Raw genomic sequence first — 17,364 nt, 5'->3', positions numbered from 1 at the left:
TTTTGAGCAAGGAATCAAATGGTACTATCTAGCATAGGGCTATCACAAATCATGTCTGTGGTGCCTTGGCAGAGCTGTGTAGAAATTCAACATGGATTCTGTAAAGGGGTGTGCGGGCCAAGGAATCATACAAAATTTCTCTATCTTCGGCTATTGCCTTAGTTACTGTTAAGCAGCCCTTATTTTTAAGAGCACTAAATTCATGAAATCAATTCATCTCAAAAATCCAGATGACTCATGGAGTACAACTTCCAGACAAAGTCTTGTACAAATACTACAGTAGTGACCACAGACTGAGAGAATAGCACTTTATCTGGACATTTACTGGCTCCAAGTTATTATTTGTATGGACTCAAAGGCTGTAAACCAACCAAAAAGTAAGAGGTCAGTCAAGTAGGGAACGAGCTCTGCTTTCAGAAGATTAGATTTGTGTTGGGATACAGTGTTTTTCATATTGCATAATGCCTCATTTGTGTTTCTCAGAGAGCCCAGTTACTCTAGCTGTTCCTATTTTATTCATAGTGTCTGTTGACCCTATCTGGCCCTGCATGATAAGTTTCTCAATTGCAATCTTAGTCACTTCTCATAAGATGATTTAATTTTTTGGTTTTGCTCTTTACATATATTCAGCAAAGCCAATGAATCCATTATCCATTTCATTTCCACGTAACCAGGACACTTTTGTGTATGAACAGTATGCTTCACTCTTTTTACTTTGTAACACACTGAGTACACCAACCTCAACTGGCTGTTGAGAGAAGTGAACAGAATGGGGTCTCACGTGTGAATCTTCTAAAAATCTGAAAGATTAAAAGCATGGTGAGAAAGAGTTATGATTCAAATAAGGTGTCTGAAAGCAGAGTTACTTAACTTTAAGCACTGATGTAAGTACCTGTGCAACTCGCTTTTCTTTTCGTTACTGATGTCTGATGATTTAAATGGTGGTCTGCTAGGGGAGGAGCTCCTTTTTCTTGAAGGAGGATTATAATACCTATACTTCATAAGAAAAGATTGATGTGATGTCTTTAAGATCCGAGGGCTAAAACATTGCTTCTTTTCTGTAAAGTAGGCTGAATGTCTGTCCAGGAGGTCCCCAGAGTATGTTTTATGAACAGAGTTTTGAAATGCCTTCTTTGTGTTGTGACTGCCCAAATGCATGCGAGATCGCAGAAGCAGTGAAGCAGATGATCTGTCTGTACTGGAGTTGTGAACAGGAGTCTGAGACAAAGCACATGGAGCACCATTTGGGATAGACCTTCTTGCAGCAGGAGCTGGCATCAGAGTCCTTGAAGTGAACTTCTGAAATGATACAGAGGGGGGCTGCTCTCTCTTTGTTCCGGAAGAGTTGTTCCAACCAGATGTCAAATATGGGTGACCATTTTTCAACAGTGACCACCTCATCTGTAAGTTAAAGAACAAAACTGACAGAAAAAAATCACAGAAGAATTTACTGAAGACAGTGCCTCCTACAAATTAATTCACACAGGAGGAATTTTAAGAAACTGTTTTCAAACTGAGTCAATTGGTCTAAATGATTTATTTTGTTTTCGGAACTGCAGTTAGGAGTAAAGCAAACCTGCCGCTGTGCTTGAGATAGTTAACCAGTCCTCTTCCTAGTTTCTTTTTCTTTCCTCCTCTTTACAAGGTTGAGATTTCTAATGACAAATAGTCTTAAAAAATTACAGAAATCCTATTTTGATTGCCAGGGCTCACGGAGGGAGAATAGGACACTTTTTTCTGCCTTGCACATTGTGTGTTCCCATCTATGAAATTCATGACTCAATGTCAGTCTCACGGTCCTTCTTCAATGGCACCTTCTATTCTCTCTCTCTGTGTGCCTGTGCAGGTGCGAGCATGGCTCCATCTCATGAGTTTGAAGTCAAACAGAGCCACTGTTTTCCTCACAAATACCTTAGGTGAAATTGTGGCCTACTATTTTGCTACTTATATCACTGGGAGCAAGATTTTACAAATCAAAATAATGCACATTTGAATTGGATGACGTTGTTTATTAACAGTATAATTTGTAATCCAGTGGTAAACCAGTCTAAACATAGTCTGCTGAGGAATTTTTGTCCCAGAGAGACTCTGGACTATGGCAGAACGAAATGTTTTGCAAGAATTTGTATAGTGAGATGAGGTCCACTGATAGAATTTGGTGAAGAAAGGTCTGCTCTCACTAGTATAAGGTTGTACAGTTTGTGGTATCTAGCAAAATACATAGAATTAGGAATAACTACTTCAGGGTCTTGCTGTTATCAGTAAATAACATTCTGAAATTCAGAGGATACTGTAAAACAATGTACAATTATTGCATTGCATTCAGTAGGAAAAAAAATTATTGAGATTTCATTCTTTTGAAAATATTGTGTACAGAAATCATCCTAATAAGAATGTTGTCACACAAAACAGCAAATCATTTCAGTAAATTCACTCAATGTAGGTTTTTTTCCTGGGCTCCCACGTAATACTCTGGCCTTGTGAGTGTCATGCACACATGACACTTTCAGAGCAGGGACACATTTTAGTCATGTACACATAGTCATAACGTGAATATCTGTCATTGTAGGCCATGAAGGGATTGCAACAGTGCCATGGGAGGACAGCTGCCACTTGGCAAGACTGAGAGTCAAATATTATCTATGCTTCACTAGACTATAAAAAGCCACATTGAATAAACCTGCATGAAACTTGTGTTACAGGCACTCCCCAGCACCACAGAGTACAGCTAATTAAGGGGAAAATGGTCTTATTCACGTGACTCAGCACTACCTGTTAGAATATCACATACCTTCTGCTGGCTTGGAGAAACACTTCTGGAGTTGAATGGTGTGGCAGGAAGACTGCGTACAAGATCCCTCTTATATTTTTCAAGGGTTTGAATTAGTCTGTCTCTTTTCTGTTGATCCTTGTCTGTACATGCAAATATGAAAAAAACAACCCTTTCCAGTTTAATCAATGATCAAGTCACAGAGTATCACTCTTCATTCTTCTTTTCGCCAGTAAAAACTATTCTGTCTCCTCCTCTTAATACCAAGTAGCAGACAGAGAATGCAATCATACTACTTTTTACATTTGGCTCTTGCTGATTCCATGCTCAGCACACATCTGAATTTGAAATCAGTGTGAGCCAGGACTCCATTCCATCACTCACACAGTAAGTAATGAGCTATTGGAGGGATAAAAGAGCATGGCAATGTTCTGTTTCCGCCCCTTGCACATTCTTTCCCTTATCCTAGAAAGAAGCTGAGGCAGGTAAAACAGAAGAGCTGAGGCAGTCGAGTGAGAATTCAAGTCTACACATAAAGAGTTGGGTGACCAAAGTCAGGCTGCCACTGTGTTCTGTGCAGACTGCAATGTCAAGAAAGTCTGCTTTCTGTATTGGTTAAACTCAGGCTGAGAAGAGTAGGGCGACACTTCTGCTAGCCCCTCACACACTAAAAGAACAGAACAGGCTTAGTCTTTTGGGACTGGGACAAAAGAAGTGGTGGATGACCCATCCCCAAAGTGCTCAAGGCCAAGTTGGATGAGACTCTGAGCAATTTGGTCTATTGGAAAGTGTCCCTGCCCATGACAGGGGGGTTGGAACTAGATGATCTTTAAGGTCTCCTCCAATCCAACCCATCTGTGATTCTACGATCTTCTGATCTTCCTGAAAATATGCAAGTTAGAGAAGAAATAAGAACACCTATTCTTTTAAGCATTATTGCTATATAGGATATTACACAATTTAATATGGAATATATTATATATTACGTATTATAAAATAATAATAAGGAAACACAGAGATAAGAAGGGGAAATGAGTTACCCAAGACCACAGAAGCCCATAGGGGCATATTCATGTATGATGTAAAGCATTTCACAATTTTCCAGCTTTTGACAGAATCTTACTTTTAGCAATGAAAATAGGAATGATGCATGATCAAAATTTTCAATTCTTTTACCAGCCATGTTCCTTCCATACACAGCTCTGAGAAAAAGGATATGAATTTTGATGTGCAACAACACATTTCTCTTTGTAGATAGTGTTTAAAAAATAATAGCCCCTGCAGTTCTAGCTGAAACTAAGGACTCACACACAAAATATCATAAAGTGGGGTCCACTGAGGTCCCGCCAACTGCATATGGCTCTTTTGAGTTGAAAATGCAGCTCTGTCATAATTTCTTTGCCCTATGGAAGTCTGACATGTGGCAGCACATGTCAATACTGCCAGGCAGGCCAGCAGAGAGCTGTGCTCTCCTCCTTCCCCTGTGGGTACAGCTGCAGAGACTCCTCAAATATGTAATTCTAGAGGGCTGGAAAGGCTTCAGGAGGGCTGTTAAAATATGACTTCTGGTAGTGTGTTGATACTTTGATTAATACTGACTTATTCCTGACAAAATGCACAACTGGTTCATGATTAGCCCAGGGCCCCCTTACACTGCTATTGGAACAACAGACTAGAATTTACAATGTGCTGCAAATTTTTTGCTAATAAGAAGCAACAACTCCTCCTCTGAAGTGGTGTAATTGCAGGGCATCACACTAGTAACATCACAGAATAATGCTTGAAACCTGGCAAAACAGCATTTACTAATGATGTTTTTTTTTGAAGGGAGAGATGCATTAAGCTGTATTTAGTATTGCACATTTCTGAATTAACGGAAGGGTTACAGAGTTTTCAATAGTCTTAAAATACTATTTATTTTGGAAAAGAAACAGCTGAAACTTTTTTTTTAAAGAAACCAAGATGCTTATTTGCCGTACTTAATGGTTGCCTCTGAAGTTTGTGAGGGGTCTTGCATGGGGCACGCCACATCTTGATAATTCCCCTCTAAGGTGGCCTCAAGTCTGTGTCCTATTCATTGAAAAAACCATATTTCACTAACGGCTAAAACCAGTATATAGTCTCCTGAGGCATGTAATCTGGCTTTCCAGTCTTGCATAGACATGAGTTCATAGCATCATCCTATTAAGAAAAACATGTTGACAATGCTAAATCCTATTTGGATGACTGGGAAGCAGGATTATACAACTCACTGGAACAAATAACAAAATGTACTTGCTCAATCGTGTTCATACAGAGATTAATACCTTCCCCATTTATCTAGGTTTGCATGGTGGCCAATCCAAGTACTCCCCCATTCTGATTAAAGACTTTGCATTTTGCAGTCATATGAAAAATAACAGACAAGGCAGCTTGATGTGGTGTCTGTGCAACAATGCCACCAAGTCAGGATACCAGGCTTCTTTCATGACAGTGCCAATGACTTGGGAAGCCCTGAGGAAAAGTGACAGCCATGCCTCTCCACCCTTCTCTGTGCACAGGTGAGGCAGGACAACAACTGTCTATCCAAGGCATGGCAGAGCCTTCAGCAAGCCTTGCCAAGGACAAGAAAATAAAATGTTCCAGGTCAAAGAGCCACAGGTTTTAAACAGCCTTTGTCTAGTATTTCACTGATATTTTTACTATAAATATGGGTTATAAACATGCCACATGGCAGTAAGCCTATTCAAATAAGTACTATTCCACTCCATTATAGTTTCATGTTTTGAGTAGTTAGCAAAAGCTCCTGGGCCGAATGTCTCATACCAACTCTCCTTCCCCTTACCTAACAGATGCCTGGTTTCACTGACTGTTGGGTTTTGCTGTGCCACAGCCAGGTGAGACTGTCTGAAGGGTCTTGCAGCACATCTTGGTTTGCTGACATGTCTGCTAAGGGATTTATTTATCTCACCATCTTCTAGCCCTGCGGGGTGGGGAAAGCATTGAAACTGTCTTTAAGAAAGAGTTACCACTTAGGCAGAAAGCCTTCCTAGAGAAAACCGAGTTCCTAAGTTTCCATTACAAATTTTTCTGAAATTGTACCTATTCCTATACCCATTCTCATGATTCCAGGGCTCCTGACTCTCACCTACTCCCAATACTCACAGCATGTAGTGCTTCTGGCTGCTTCCTTTCCAAGGCCTCTCCTGCACTTCTTTCCCTAACGTGACCTCGCCCCAGAATCACCTGTCATGCTCCCCATGTATGAATGAAGGGGCTAAGAGTGGAAGTCAGTCCTGAATTTTCAGGTCACATTCATGACTCTCACACGTACTCCTTGCAGTTCTGTTTGACAGGCAGCTGTGACCACACCACAGAGAGCAGCCTGGCCCAGCCACATGGACTGCTCATTGTCAAGAGCTACACAAGGAGGAAAAAATCACCTGACCATTCTGTCGTTGTCCAAACGCTTTTTAATAACAACCAGAAATGACCAAGGGACAAAATAGAAAATAAAATTCAAACTTTGCATGGTAGCTGTCTGATCTTTTTTCTTTTTCTTTTAGAAAAGCAAAAACTAGCCCTCCCTTGCCTTTAAATCTCATGTCTTAGCTGAAGTGTTTAAAACTGGATGCAGTTTACGGTTAAAACCATAGCTGGGAATAATTACTTGGGGGGCAGAAGTGGCAAGGTTTGACCTATAAAAGCACATAATGATTCAGAGTGTCAATTGAATCCTCTCAGGACATGATTATTTTTATTCCTGCAGCAGCCAGTATCTCTTGACTACCTTTTTGATGCTTCCCAGGGAATAGAATAATGTGGTGTGGCCAGTGCAGCAGTTATGTAGGCAAATGTGTTCAAGAGCCTTTCTGTTAAACTCATTTATTTGCTAATTTATCGTCCTGTGTACTGTGGCAGGAATTAATTTATCAGTGCTATAGCACAATTTCACTGGTACTTGTACTGGTATCTGATAGTTGTCTATGTGACAGAAGTACAGAAAATAAAAGGGATTTAGTTGTAATCTGGTCCCTGTAAAACACAGGAAGATCAGATACAATAGCCCTCACTCTGTTTTCCTGGCAGTTCTTGTTGCTTGACATTTGATAAAACATCTTGTCTGTCCTGTGCTGCTGTGTCAAAGTCTTGTGTACAAAATGAGCAAACACAAACTTACTCGACGTAGTAGAAGCAGTTTAGCAGATTATATTGGCCACCCCAAACAAAAAACTAAAAAACTTTTCTTTTGTTTTTTTTTTCTAGTGCCTTTCAGTTCTACTCATCTTTATCTTAAGTAGGAAGAACAATCAGCAAACACCTTAGTCTGCTTCCACAGCTGCCTCCTAAAACAGAAGGCTATTTTCAGGTCTAAGACAGAACATTATGGCCCAAGTATGAACATGGGATATAAAGCTGGAACAGGCTTTCCCAAAGTTGTTTACCAGATGTTACAAAACTCAGTGATTATAGTTAGAAATAGAATCCACACCTTGGCTCTTGCCTTCATTTTTGGCTCAGAGTGGGAGTTCTGGTTTAATTCCTACCAAGTGTTTTAAAAGTTGGCTGATGTTTAACTCCTGATGACTTTTGAAACAACAGGGAACTTTTGAAGGACTGTGGGGAAAAAAGAAGAGCAAAAGTGGTGAACTCCAGACTGATATCAGTTCTGAGCATAACAACTGAAAGGCTGTTACAAGACTCATTTGAGGTAAATAATGTCAGAAACACCATTCAAAAAGGTTAAAAACATAACCATGCTAAGTTGGTAAGAAAAAAGAGAGATTTTGACTGTGGTTGAATGAGATAAATGTGTTGGTTTAAAAAATTTCTGTAAACTCCCTGGCTTTGTTCTGCATGGCATTTTGACTAAGAAATTAGAACACTAGAAAATTACACTTGTTTACAAAATGGCTAACTGGCAGATCTGTGAATCTAATTAGCAGTAAGGCAGGTGTTTCTAATGCAAGAATAATTTTTGATATTATAATATTAAATTATTTCTTTCAGTTATCTGAAAGAAAACATATAATCATTTCTCATAAAGCTTGAACAACTACAGTTGGGGAACTCATGAATAATAAAGTGGTGGTTTACTCTGACAAAGTGATGTGCATTGCTTAATGATGGAGATGTAGGGAAGCATATATTTTTCAGCAGGGATAATGGAACATCTCTGTTGTGAAAATGCAGGCCCTTACTTACAGAAGGCAAGTCTTATTTGGGAATCAGTGTTGCTGAAAGACATCCATACCTTCTTCTAGACATATAGCTGCCTGTATTTTCCTACAGTGACAGTGAAGACAAAACTAGTGTGGTATTATTGCCTATCAAGGGTGGAAATCTCAAGTGTAAGTACAGGGAGCCTTTACTGCTGTTTCCTTTGACAGGTGGATGGTTGCTGCCAGAATTATACATCCTGCTCTAAAACTTTACTGCTCAAGAAGCATTTACAAATTGGGAAGGATGCAGAGAGGATCCATAAGAATGCTGAACTCTGGAAAACACTCTTCATAGAGTCAGATTTAAGGAGCTGAATGTATTTAGTTCTGCAAAAGGATGGTTAAAAAGTAACTTTATTCCAGCTTATGAGCACCTAAAGACAGGACAGAAATTAAACAGAAAATAAATGCGTCCTAAAGGAGAGATATTAGTTCCTCTGGGTAAGGTAAGTTAGCATTTGGAACACTAATGAAAAGTGTGATGTAACTAAATAAGGTTTGGACATAGTTCTGAACCCTTCCCCTCAACTATCTAAAACAGCAATGAATGGACAGAAGACTTAGGGAAAAAACAGGCTGTATAACCACAGCAGTTTATTCTTTCTGTGTCTATGAAACTCAGAGATACATGTCAGTCATCAGAGATCACCTATGAACTTCTCTGAAACTTTATTTTTTCTCAATTTTTGCTGCTATTGTTAACTGATACAATTTCAGATTTTTTGGCCAATGCAATACAAAGGATACAAAGACAGTTACTTGTGATGTTCACATCTATGGGCCACATGCTGCAGTCTGCACTGGTAATAGTTTATCTGCTGGGAGGACGGCTTATTTTGGCATTTCAGGGTAAACAAGACCATTATTTCATCAGAAACCAGTGGTAAGTGAGGCTCAAGTCCCTAGATTTTATTTCAGATACTCTTTACCATGCTATCTGTCCTCATGAAAAGCCTATGTTGGCACATTAAACTACAGCACGTGGTGCTTTTTAAGCCTCAAGCTCTGATTCAGCATTATTTGTTTTCATCAATATATTAATGCTGCAATGCTATGAAGTGAGTGTATAACAACAATTTTAAAGTGGAAGAAAAGTCTCTGAAACACGAAATAAAGCCAGAAAACGTTACTAAGTGACACTGCCTGTTGTTCTTTGCCACGTTGTTTTCTAATCACATGCCAAATTCTGCACACTTTGAAACTGTGAGTGCTCATGTTGACATTAACAGGAATTTCCCCAGGAGGAAGGCAAGATGTAATCAGTTCTCCATAGCTGACCACCCATTCCAGCATTTTTTAACTGCTTGAAGCCTTTGGCCATAACCTACATCTGCTCTGACTGGTTCTGCCCTTCCAACAAATTCACGGTTGTCAATGGTGCTGACAGCACTTGACACAATTCTTTATAGACCACACCAAAATAAGGAGAGGACACATTCTCTTTTATTTGAGCAAAGACAAGATTTGACATTTGTTTTGCTTATGTAAGGGAGATAGCCTGCTTTTCTTAAGGTTTTAGTGAGTATAAGTAAGGAATTCTAGAAGCTGGTGTACAAAAGAAATGTCAAGATGCTTCACCCCTGTTTAAAGTACTGACTGATTGCTGATGTATGCTACTTTTCCTTTGACAGCAGAATGCAAAGTTAAAACAGTCAGTGCACAATGGTTATGACAACACTCCTTTTCTCTACACCCTTCAGTAGCTCCCACTACCCTCTTCCTCCCTTTTTACAAATGCTCTTAAACAGCACTGATTCTAAAATGGATGGGAAGGATGGTTTGGTGATTAAAACACTGTGGTAGGACTTGGAAAACTATCATTTAATTCGGAGCTCTACAACAGGTTCCAGTGTGATCACAGGTGTGTTAATTAATCTCTGGTGTCTTAATTTCCTCCCTGTAAAAGGGGATGATGGCAAGCTGGTGCATAATTTTGAACAGATACTCCCCGAAGATATCTTGAAATGTGCAGTGGCTACTATGAAGGAACTCAGATCCCAAATGAAGCTGCCCACACAGCGTAGGATTTGAAGTGTGAGAAGAAGAATTTATGAACTAGATCAGTGGTTTAACCATCGATAGCTGAATGACGCAGTGTAGTCAGACATTCGATATTCCCTTCACTGCAGCTCCCTTCTAACAGTGATATAAGCATATATTTTTTACAGACTGCAAAACTTATTATTAAAAACCAGCCCATTAATGCTCCATAAACCTGCAATGATAGGAAATTGATGTTGGCCTATAGAAACACATTAATTTTCACTTGATTGCTAAATGATCCATTCAATTGCCTAAGATTCGTGACAACTAAGGTTCTACATTTGTAAGGATAAAATTATGTTTATATAATTGACAGTATAGATTATTCACAGAAACTGTAGAGAAAATGCTGCAATTTTTTATGCCTTTGAACTCTTTGGAGAAACAGCTTGTTCTTTTTCACAGGTGTTACGGTCTTGAAAATCACAGTGCAACTTCATTTTAAACTGGCTAAAATCCGAATGGAAATTATTGCTTTGACTGATGTCTGTCTCATGCAGAGAATTAGAAAGAGAAAAACACAGGTTATAAAAAGTCCACTTTGTGCCATATCTAACTACTTAAGGACTCTGCTGGTACACAGAAAAATGAAATTCCTCTTAAAGAAAGCTACTATTCCTTTTTCCAATTACTAAAGCACGTGTTTCTGCACACACTTGTTTGCATGTCTGGGTTTCATATTTATAAAAATGAGTCACAGCACATGAAGCAATTATATGATCAACACTCCGCAAAAGGTGAAGGAGAAACAGTCACATGGCCTCATGTACTCATGTATAATATTACTTGTAATTCCTTTTGGGTAAATGTGTACCCTGTACTCCTAAAAGTGCAAGGGAATTGTGTAAAACATACAGGGGTCTGAATAGCTCATCTTGCCATTGTTAGTAGTTTTATGAGTGTTTTCTCCTCGTTTTCTGCCAGCTCGTTTGGGACAGCTTCATACACGCATCAGCCAAGGTTTCTGCTCCCCTTACTGAGCTGATCAGCCTCAGGAGATCTGACTCAAGCTCAGGCTCTGTGAATCTGGGGCAGAGCATCATAGTACCATGGGAATAATGGTTAGAAGGGACTTATGCTTCCAAGGTCCAAAAATGTAATTTAACTGCTTAATATTACTTGTTAATTATTAATTCCTAATAACTAAGACATTTGGAGGACTCCTGGATGCCACGGTTAAGTTTAAGTGTCAGGCTCAATGCTGTATGAATAAAATACCTGAATTCAAACAAAGTTACTTTGACTTTTCTCCTTTGTTCAAATAGAAACAATGGCTCGTAACATTTTTTTTTTCTCCAGAACTTTCACATTTCCATTGCAACAGGAATTCTTTTTGATTGCTGGGACACGCTTCTGAAACCTAGTCACTGGCACGTTCAGCAGCATACCTTATGCTCTTTCCAGACTCATTAGATGATCTTTCTAGGAAATGTGGCTTCTGCTGAGAGTAAGAAATGTAAACATCCTCCTAGGCAGACACTTGGGATAGCCAAGGAATCCTTGTTTTCACAGTAGTTTCATAAATCATGCAGTTCTCATGACTCTTAAAGCATCTCTGCTTAAATTTTATCTCCACAAGAACACTTAGGATGATGAACTATATCACCCATACGCCTGATCTTGAAACATCTCTGCCTAATCTGCACTTTGTCTCTACAATTCTTAACCTGCAGTGCAACACTACAGAAACTTGTGAAATGGTGCACTTAATTTATAGGAAATAACAGCAAATTATTTACAGTGTTTTATCTGCAGTACATTTATTCTTAAAATGAAACAAAGCATTGCACATTGTATTTTCTTTTGCCTTTTCAGAACTAATCCTTGTAGCTATTTGAGTTTTTCTCTTTAATTTTATAGATTTTTGAATGTCTCCATTACTACCGAGTGACCTGAATTTTCTTTTTAGCCTACCACTGAAACGTGTGGTATCCAACACGGATCACACATTTGGAAAAATCCAACACAGATCACACATTTGGAAAACAAAGTTACACCTCTCTAAGTGTATGGATTGAGAAGAGGTAAGAAAATATATGGCATCAGAATGTGTATCTGTCAAAGTTCTGATAAATGTCAAGGTTCTAAAAGAACACCACATTTAGTAACTAGCAATAGCAGTAGTGGGAGATGGTTGTGGGAGAAAATTGTACACGAAAAGAAGAAAACACTGTGGTCTTGTACTAGACAGAAAATTAGATTTGTCCTCCCATTATTCTAGTAGGCTGGCAAAAAGCCTTAATTTATTTTGTTTATGCAAATGATATTTGTTTATGCAAATGATAACCAGAGGCCTATTTTTGTAGGCATATTATACTGCTCAAATGAATTTGCACATCAACCCCAACAGCAGCAATTGTACCTCCATTGTGCTACTGCCCTACTTAATGCTTCAGAAGATGTAAGTTCTGATGCACATTTTCATTGTGCATTTAAATTTTGAGTTTTTTTCTTCAAGGGATAAAACTTCTTTTGCCAAGACAGACATTTCTGGAGCTAACCTGTCAGAAAAAAGACTTAGATCATACACAGAACCTTTTAGTGAAGGTAAATATTAAATGACAAAGGTGATTTGCATTTCCCTGGTGGGCTACTGACAAAAATTGTATCGGGTCCTCATTTTCTCTGACTGAGAGTTAGAAAGTGACTCTCACTTTCTAACTGACTGTTATGGCTTCTATGACCTCCAGGCACCTCGTACTCAGCGTGGGCTTCTAAATTAACAGAAGCTGCACAAAACAATACAGTCCTGCTTAGTTCTGTAAGATAAATACCTTCCTAAGAAAGCATTTTAAGAAACACAGATAATGTTTCCCTCTGATATATCGTCTAGGAACTTGTTATTGTGGCTAACTCAGCTGAATTAATTCTATGTCCTCTTGATATTTTCAAGGAGGTGAGATTCTACTCCTCACGCACATTTGTACCAGTATCATCTCTCTGTCAAATTAATGTTCTTAGAAAACTTCCCATGGCCTTTCTTTCTGTTATTAGATAACTGTTTTAATACAGTGACTAATACAAAATACTGATTTTGAAATTATTGTATAAAAGAGCACTGAAAAAAGAAAAACACAGTTGAGCGTGAGGAGTCAAAAGACAAAGGTAAGGGAGTTTTGATTGTAATGTGTTATGATCTTGAACTTGTTCTCTTGCTCTTGTCTAATGAAGATCTCATGTGATACATTTTTCTGAATCTTTGTGGGCAAGGGTTACATTTGCCTTCTTGACTTGGGTGTATTTTGCTGGAGCAACTGCATCTCAGCATTGCCTTTGAGCTATCTTTGTTTCCAAGTACATTGCACCCTGCTCAGAGCAATAGCCTACCGCAGGTCTCTGATATGTGGTTCCCACTATGCATACACTGTGGCAAAACAAGCTTTCATTTTTCTACCCTTTTAAATTTCATTTTAAAATGGGGGTTTCTGTGCAGCAAGTGTGCTGCCTTGCATGTAACTATCAAACAGATAAGTAGCATATGCCTCACAACCTGGTGAACGAAGAAAACTAAACACATTCCAAAGTGAATGCTATGTTTCCAGGGAAAGTGTTGAAAGGGTTCCTTTTAATCAATCTTTCTTCCTTTCAAGAAAGGAAGGGCACACATTGGGTCCTGCAAGCTCCAGCCAAGAGGTGGCGTTAAGGCGCAGTTCTCTTACCAAAACCCCATTTATTCCCCAAAACCCGTCTGAGCAGCAGTATGCCTGATGCCCAGAGATACACGAATCAGTTAAGGAAATGAAAAATACGGTATGGAATATCAAGGAATTCAAAGGGCCAGCAGTCTGAGTTTAGACTGGAAAACTAAAGCAATTTATGCCTTCAACAACCTTGCCTATCAGCGAGTTAGCTGACAACTCTGCAGGTCAGAATGTGTCTGTGCAAACAGGAACCAAGTGCTAGATACAGCTATTAAGTCAGACAATAGATTAGATACTAGGTACTACTGTCTTAACCACGATGAAGCATATTTTTGGCACATACATGCCTTTTCAGAACACCATCATAAAAGAAGACAAGTGTTTCCAAACCAAACAAGTGGAGCCAGACCTATTTTCAAAACAAAACAAAATGAAGCTACTCACATTTAACACTGGTATGCAAACTCTTCGGTGCAGATGAATCAACAGCAGCTGTATTAACAAAAAGTAGGTTCAGTCCAATGAAACACTAGCATAATAAATAATTATATCAAAATGTGTAGAGATGAAACTGATCATCCCTAAGGTGTTGAATTCCCTCTGGGAATATGATACTAAACTGCATAATATTAGCATTATTAATAGTATACATCTGCAGATGACCAAATCCTATTGTTTCCCTCTTGATGTATACAATTTTCTTCCTATTTTCTTCTATTATCTTTGCCAATGGTCAGATCTCAAAAGCTAGCATAGCTTAAATGTTGTCAGGTTAGTTGAGTTATGCCAACTACAAGTATAGTTGCAATGATATTAGATGAGGAATTGACCCCTTGTCTTGATCTGTGTAAGAGCAAAAGCGCCTCAGCAGCACTGTTACTGGTTCAGTATCAAATCTGGGTCTGAATTTTGTGGCTTTCGACCATCTCTACTTAGGTATAGAAATTAGACCCAGTACAGCTGCATTTATTAAACTTAATTTTAATTTACAATTTAAGAAAAGCTTTTCGTAATGGCACCTACTGCTGCCCAGAAAGTTGGTATTTCATGGATGAGTAGTACAGCTGCTATCAGGCAGGGGAAACTGCTCTGAGTGTGATTCAAATTGTCCTGAGGCTCAAGGTCATCAGTTTGTCATCATCTTTCTATCAAAAGGAGTTATTTGAATACACAATTACATAGGCAGTTTTGAACACCAAGTTTTCTGTTATTTGGTGATTTGGTTTTCGTTGTAAAAGATTAAATGAAGTAAGCTTCAAGGAATCAAGCCCTGTCACTACTGATGCACAGTCTTCATTAAGTCATGTGTCCATACAGAAGATGGTAAGGATGTTAATGGAACTCTATGTCAGATTACATATCCCTGTATATAACTCAGGTACATGAGGAAATACTATTTTTGACTCTGGAGGGAAAAGCAATCACCTAGAAGCTCAATATTCCAGTTGCATTTGAAGGACACTGACTGAATTTCCATCTTTCACTTTTGTGATTTCTGTCAAATGTCGCAGCAAACCAGAGTTTGTACAAGTGCTCCAAAGTTTCAAACATGCAGGGCTCTCCACCATCTAGAGTGAGACCAAATAGGTTGTATTTTAAAAAGCAGCTGTATTCTAAAAATTGGAGAATATTTAGAAGGATGCTGGAGAAGGCCTTTAGACAACCCTGACCAGATTTTTCAGAGGAAAGAAATTCTATAATCTCCTGTAAAGATGTACAGAACATGTGGCAAATCAGCATTTCAGAGCCTCAGGTAAGTACAGAAGAGAACCTTGACATCCTTGCAACATTGCAATTTTTTATATGTATGCAGGAGTTAGCTCTACAAGGAAAACCCGTGTGAATGATGGACACTATAATAAGTAAAATAAGTGTTTTAAGATTAAAGGTTCCTGCTATAATACACTCCAAATCTGACTTTCGAGAACTGTAAGTTCAGATTGTGAAACACCTAAGAATTAGAAATTTTAGCCACTGAAAACTTTGATTAGCACCTACTGTGAGAAACTCCTTCCAGATTGACTGAATTCTGCTGCAGAGAAGCAGGACTGACATTTGAGAAAAAGAAAATTGAAACCTGTTTTGGAACAAAGCATTTGGCTCCTTTTATGCTAAGAATCTTTTGTGTGTATTTTCTTCTGAGCTTTAGGAATGTAATAGACAGAAAGACTGCAAAACATCTCTGTTAATTTTATTTTTTGATCTTTGCTCCCTCATTTAGACATCACCAGTTGAGAATAAAATAAATTTAAATTCTATATGACAGTCTTTGCTGCTCTTAATTAGTCCTGGTGGTTCTGTATATTTCTAAGCAATGCACTAGAAGATGAATTCTGCAGTCCCTGGAGTTCTCTGTTTCTGTGATATTGGCCATGCAAAAGCAAAATCACTTAAGTACAAAAGTACAGAGCAGCAATCCAGCCTCCAGCTCCCAATATGAGTGGGATGGTCATGAACCTCAGCATGGTGGAGGTCATCAATCTTTCAAAGAGTGGTTCTGATACCATGATAAAAAGATGTGCTATATTTGAGTCAGGTCATTTTAAGATGATGCATTTGGCACTGCAAATTGATGAAAAGGATTGATCTTCTGGCAAAAAACCCACAGCACCAACCTCATTTATTGTTCAACACCTATGTGTTATTATAAAGCTCACTGCATGTGATCAGTGAATTGTTTGGTTAGAAAACCTTGTGAGCCCAAGGGCTGGAAGTCTTGCAGTAACCTAATTACAACTATGACCATTCAACTCCAGTTGTTTCATCTGCACCTGAAGCACCAGGAAGTTTACACAGCTCCAGACAACTGACAAAGGACATTTTTTTTAAAAAATCCAAATTCTGTTTCTAGTGGTTTGCAGCTATTTGCAGGAGGGAGAGTATTTGAAGAGGCCTCAAGAACATAACTACATGTGGTTAATGGAACTTCCCTCTAGGTTACTTAGGACTAATACCATAATTTTCTAAACATCAAAAGATGTAACCTCACTGTTACTCTTCAATGGTTTCTTCCAATTAAACAAATACCTGCCCTACTGTTCTCATTTTACCTTTCCTTTTAGTCATCGGTCATATACATCTAAACAGAAATTATGAATAAAATAACACGGGGAAATTAGCAATATTTCCCTTCCTAACACAAACCTGTCATTTTGACTCTATAAACTTTACATCTATATACAGTTGGGGTTGCTTCTCCCCAGACAAAGTTACAGTTTCAATTGAGTGTTCTACATATCTCTTAAGGCACATCATGTTATACCTCACTTTTAAATTCTCCTACGCCTGTTGAGTTAGCGACAGAGAGAGGGAGGAAAGAAAGGGGAAGAAATTCAGAAGCCAGCCAAAAATAGGGACAACTAACATATCTTTGACTGTGATTTTATCTTTTACTTACAAAGATACTGTGATAATTAAAGACTTGACGCACCTTTGGCAGACATCAGTTTCTTGAAATGAGCAGCCATGTGATCTTGAATGATGTACTGGTTGGAGAGTTTGCAGGAAGGTCCGGGAGAAAAAGCTGCGAGCCGGAAAAAACTGAGTTTACTCAGTGGGGCAAGCAATGTTTCAGGTAATAATGGATCTGAAAATACAATATTTATCCTCTCCTGCTTGCAATAAAATCAAGTCAATATGCATTCTTATATTTCAAAAAGTAAGAATAACACAGAATGTAACATGAAAAAATGGTAAATTATTCTCAGTG

General features: G+C 38.6%; 1 protein-coding gene and 1 long non-coding RNA gene across 3 annotated transcripts; both read right to left on the bottom strand.

The window, feature by feature from the left end:
- Positions 1-616: 616 nt before the first annotated feature.
- Positions 617-1,387, bottom strand: LOC120322473 (spermatogenesis-associated protein 7 homolog). Its single transcript, XM_027723740.2, has 2 exons — positions 893-1,387; positions 617-800 (listed from the first exon to the last, which is right to left on the bottom strand). The coding sequence occupies exons 1-2, from the start codon at positions 1,276-1,278 to the stop codon at positions 617-619; spliced, it is 570 nt and encodes a 189-aa protein (XP_027579541.2). The 5' UTR covers positions 1,279-1,387.
- A 1,410-nt stretch (positions 1,388-2,797) lies between these two features.
- LOC120322730 lies at positions 2,798-17,131 on the bottom strand. Of its 2 annotated transcripts, none has more exons than XR_005562599.1 (3): positions 17,086-17,131; positions 14,100-14,147; positions 2,798-2,913 (listed from the first exon to the last, which is right to left on the bottom strand). It is a non-coding gene; the product is annotated as an uncharacterized LOC120322730 (long non-coding RNA). The 2 variants fall into 2 exon arrangements; XR_005562600.1 differs by lacking the exon at positions 2,798-2,913 and adding an exon at positions 12,382-12,515.
- Between the last annotated feature and the right edge of the window lie 233 nt (positions 17,132-17,364).

This window comes from Pipra filicauda, unplaced genomic scaffold (genome assembly GCF_003945595.2).
Source record: "Pipra filicauda isolate LSUMZ 115617 unplaced genomic scaffold, ASM394559v2 scaffold147_size4022426_pilon, whole genome shotgun sequence".
Classification (NCBI taxonomy): domain Eukaryota; kingdom Metazoa; phylum Chordata; class Aves; order Passeriformes; family Pipridae; genus Pipra; species Pipra filicauda.
Note: the sequence above shows the minus strand (reverse complement) of the source record. Positions and strands in the feature narration are given on the sequence as shown.

Bases quoted from the DNA above. Each gene is read 5' to 3' on its own strand.
- LOC120322473 (XM_027723740.2), bottom strand. From the start codon at position 1,278: ATGCCAGCTCCTGCTGCAAGAAGGTCTATCCCAAATGGTGCTCCATGT. The intron at 801-892 runs GTACTTACATCA...TTAATCTTTCAG, and splicing joins AAGAAAAGCGAGTTGCACAG to ATTTTTAGAAGATTCACACG.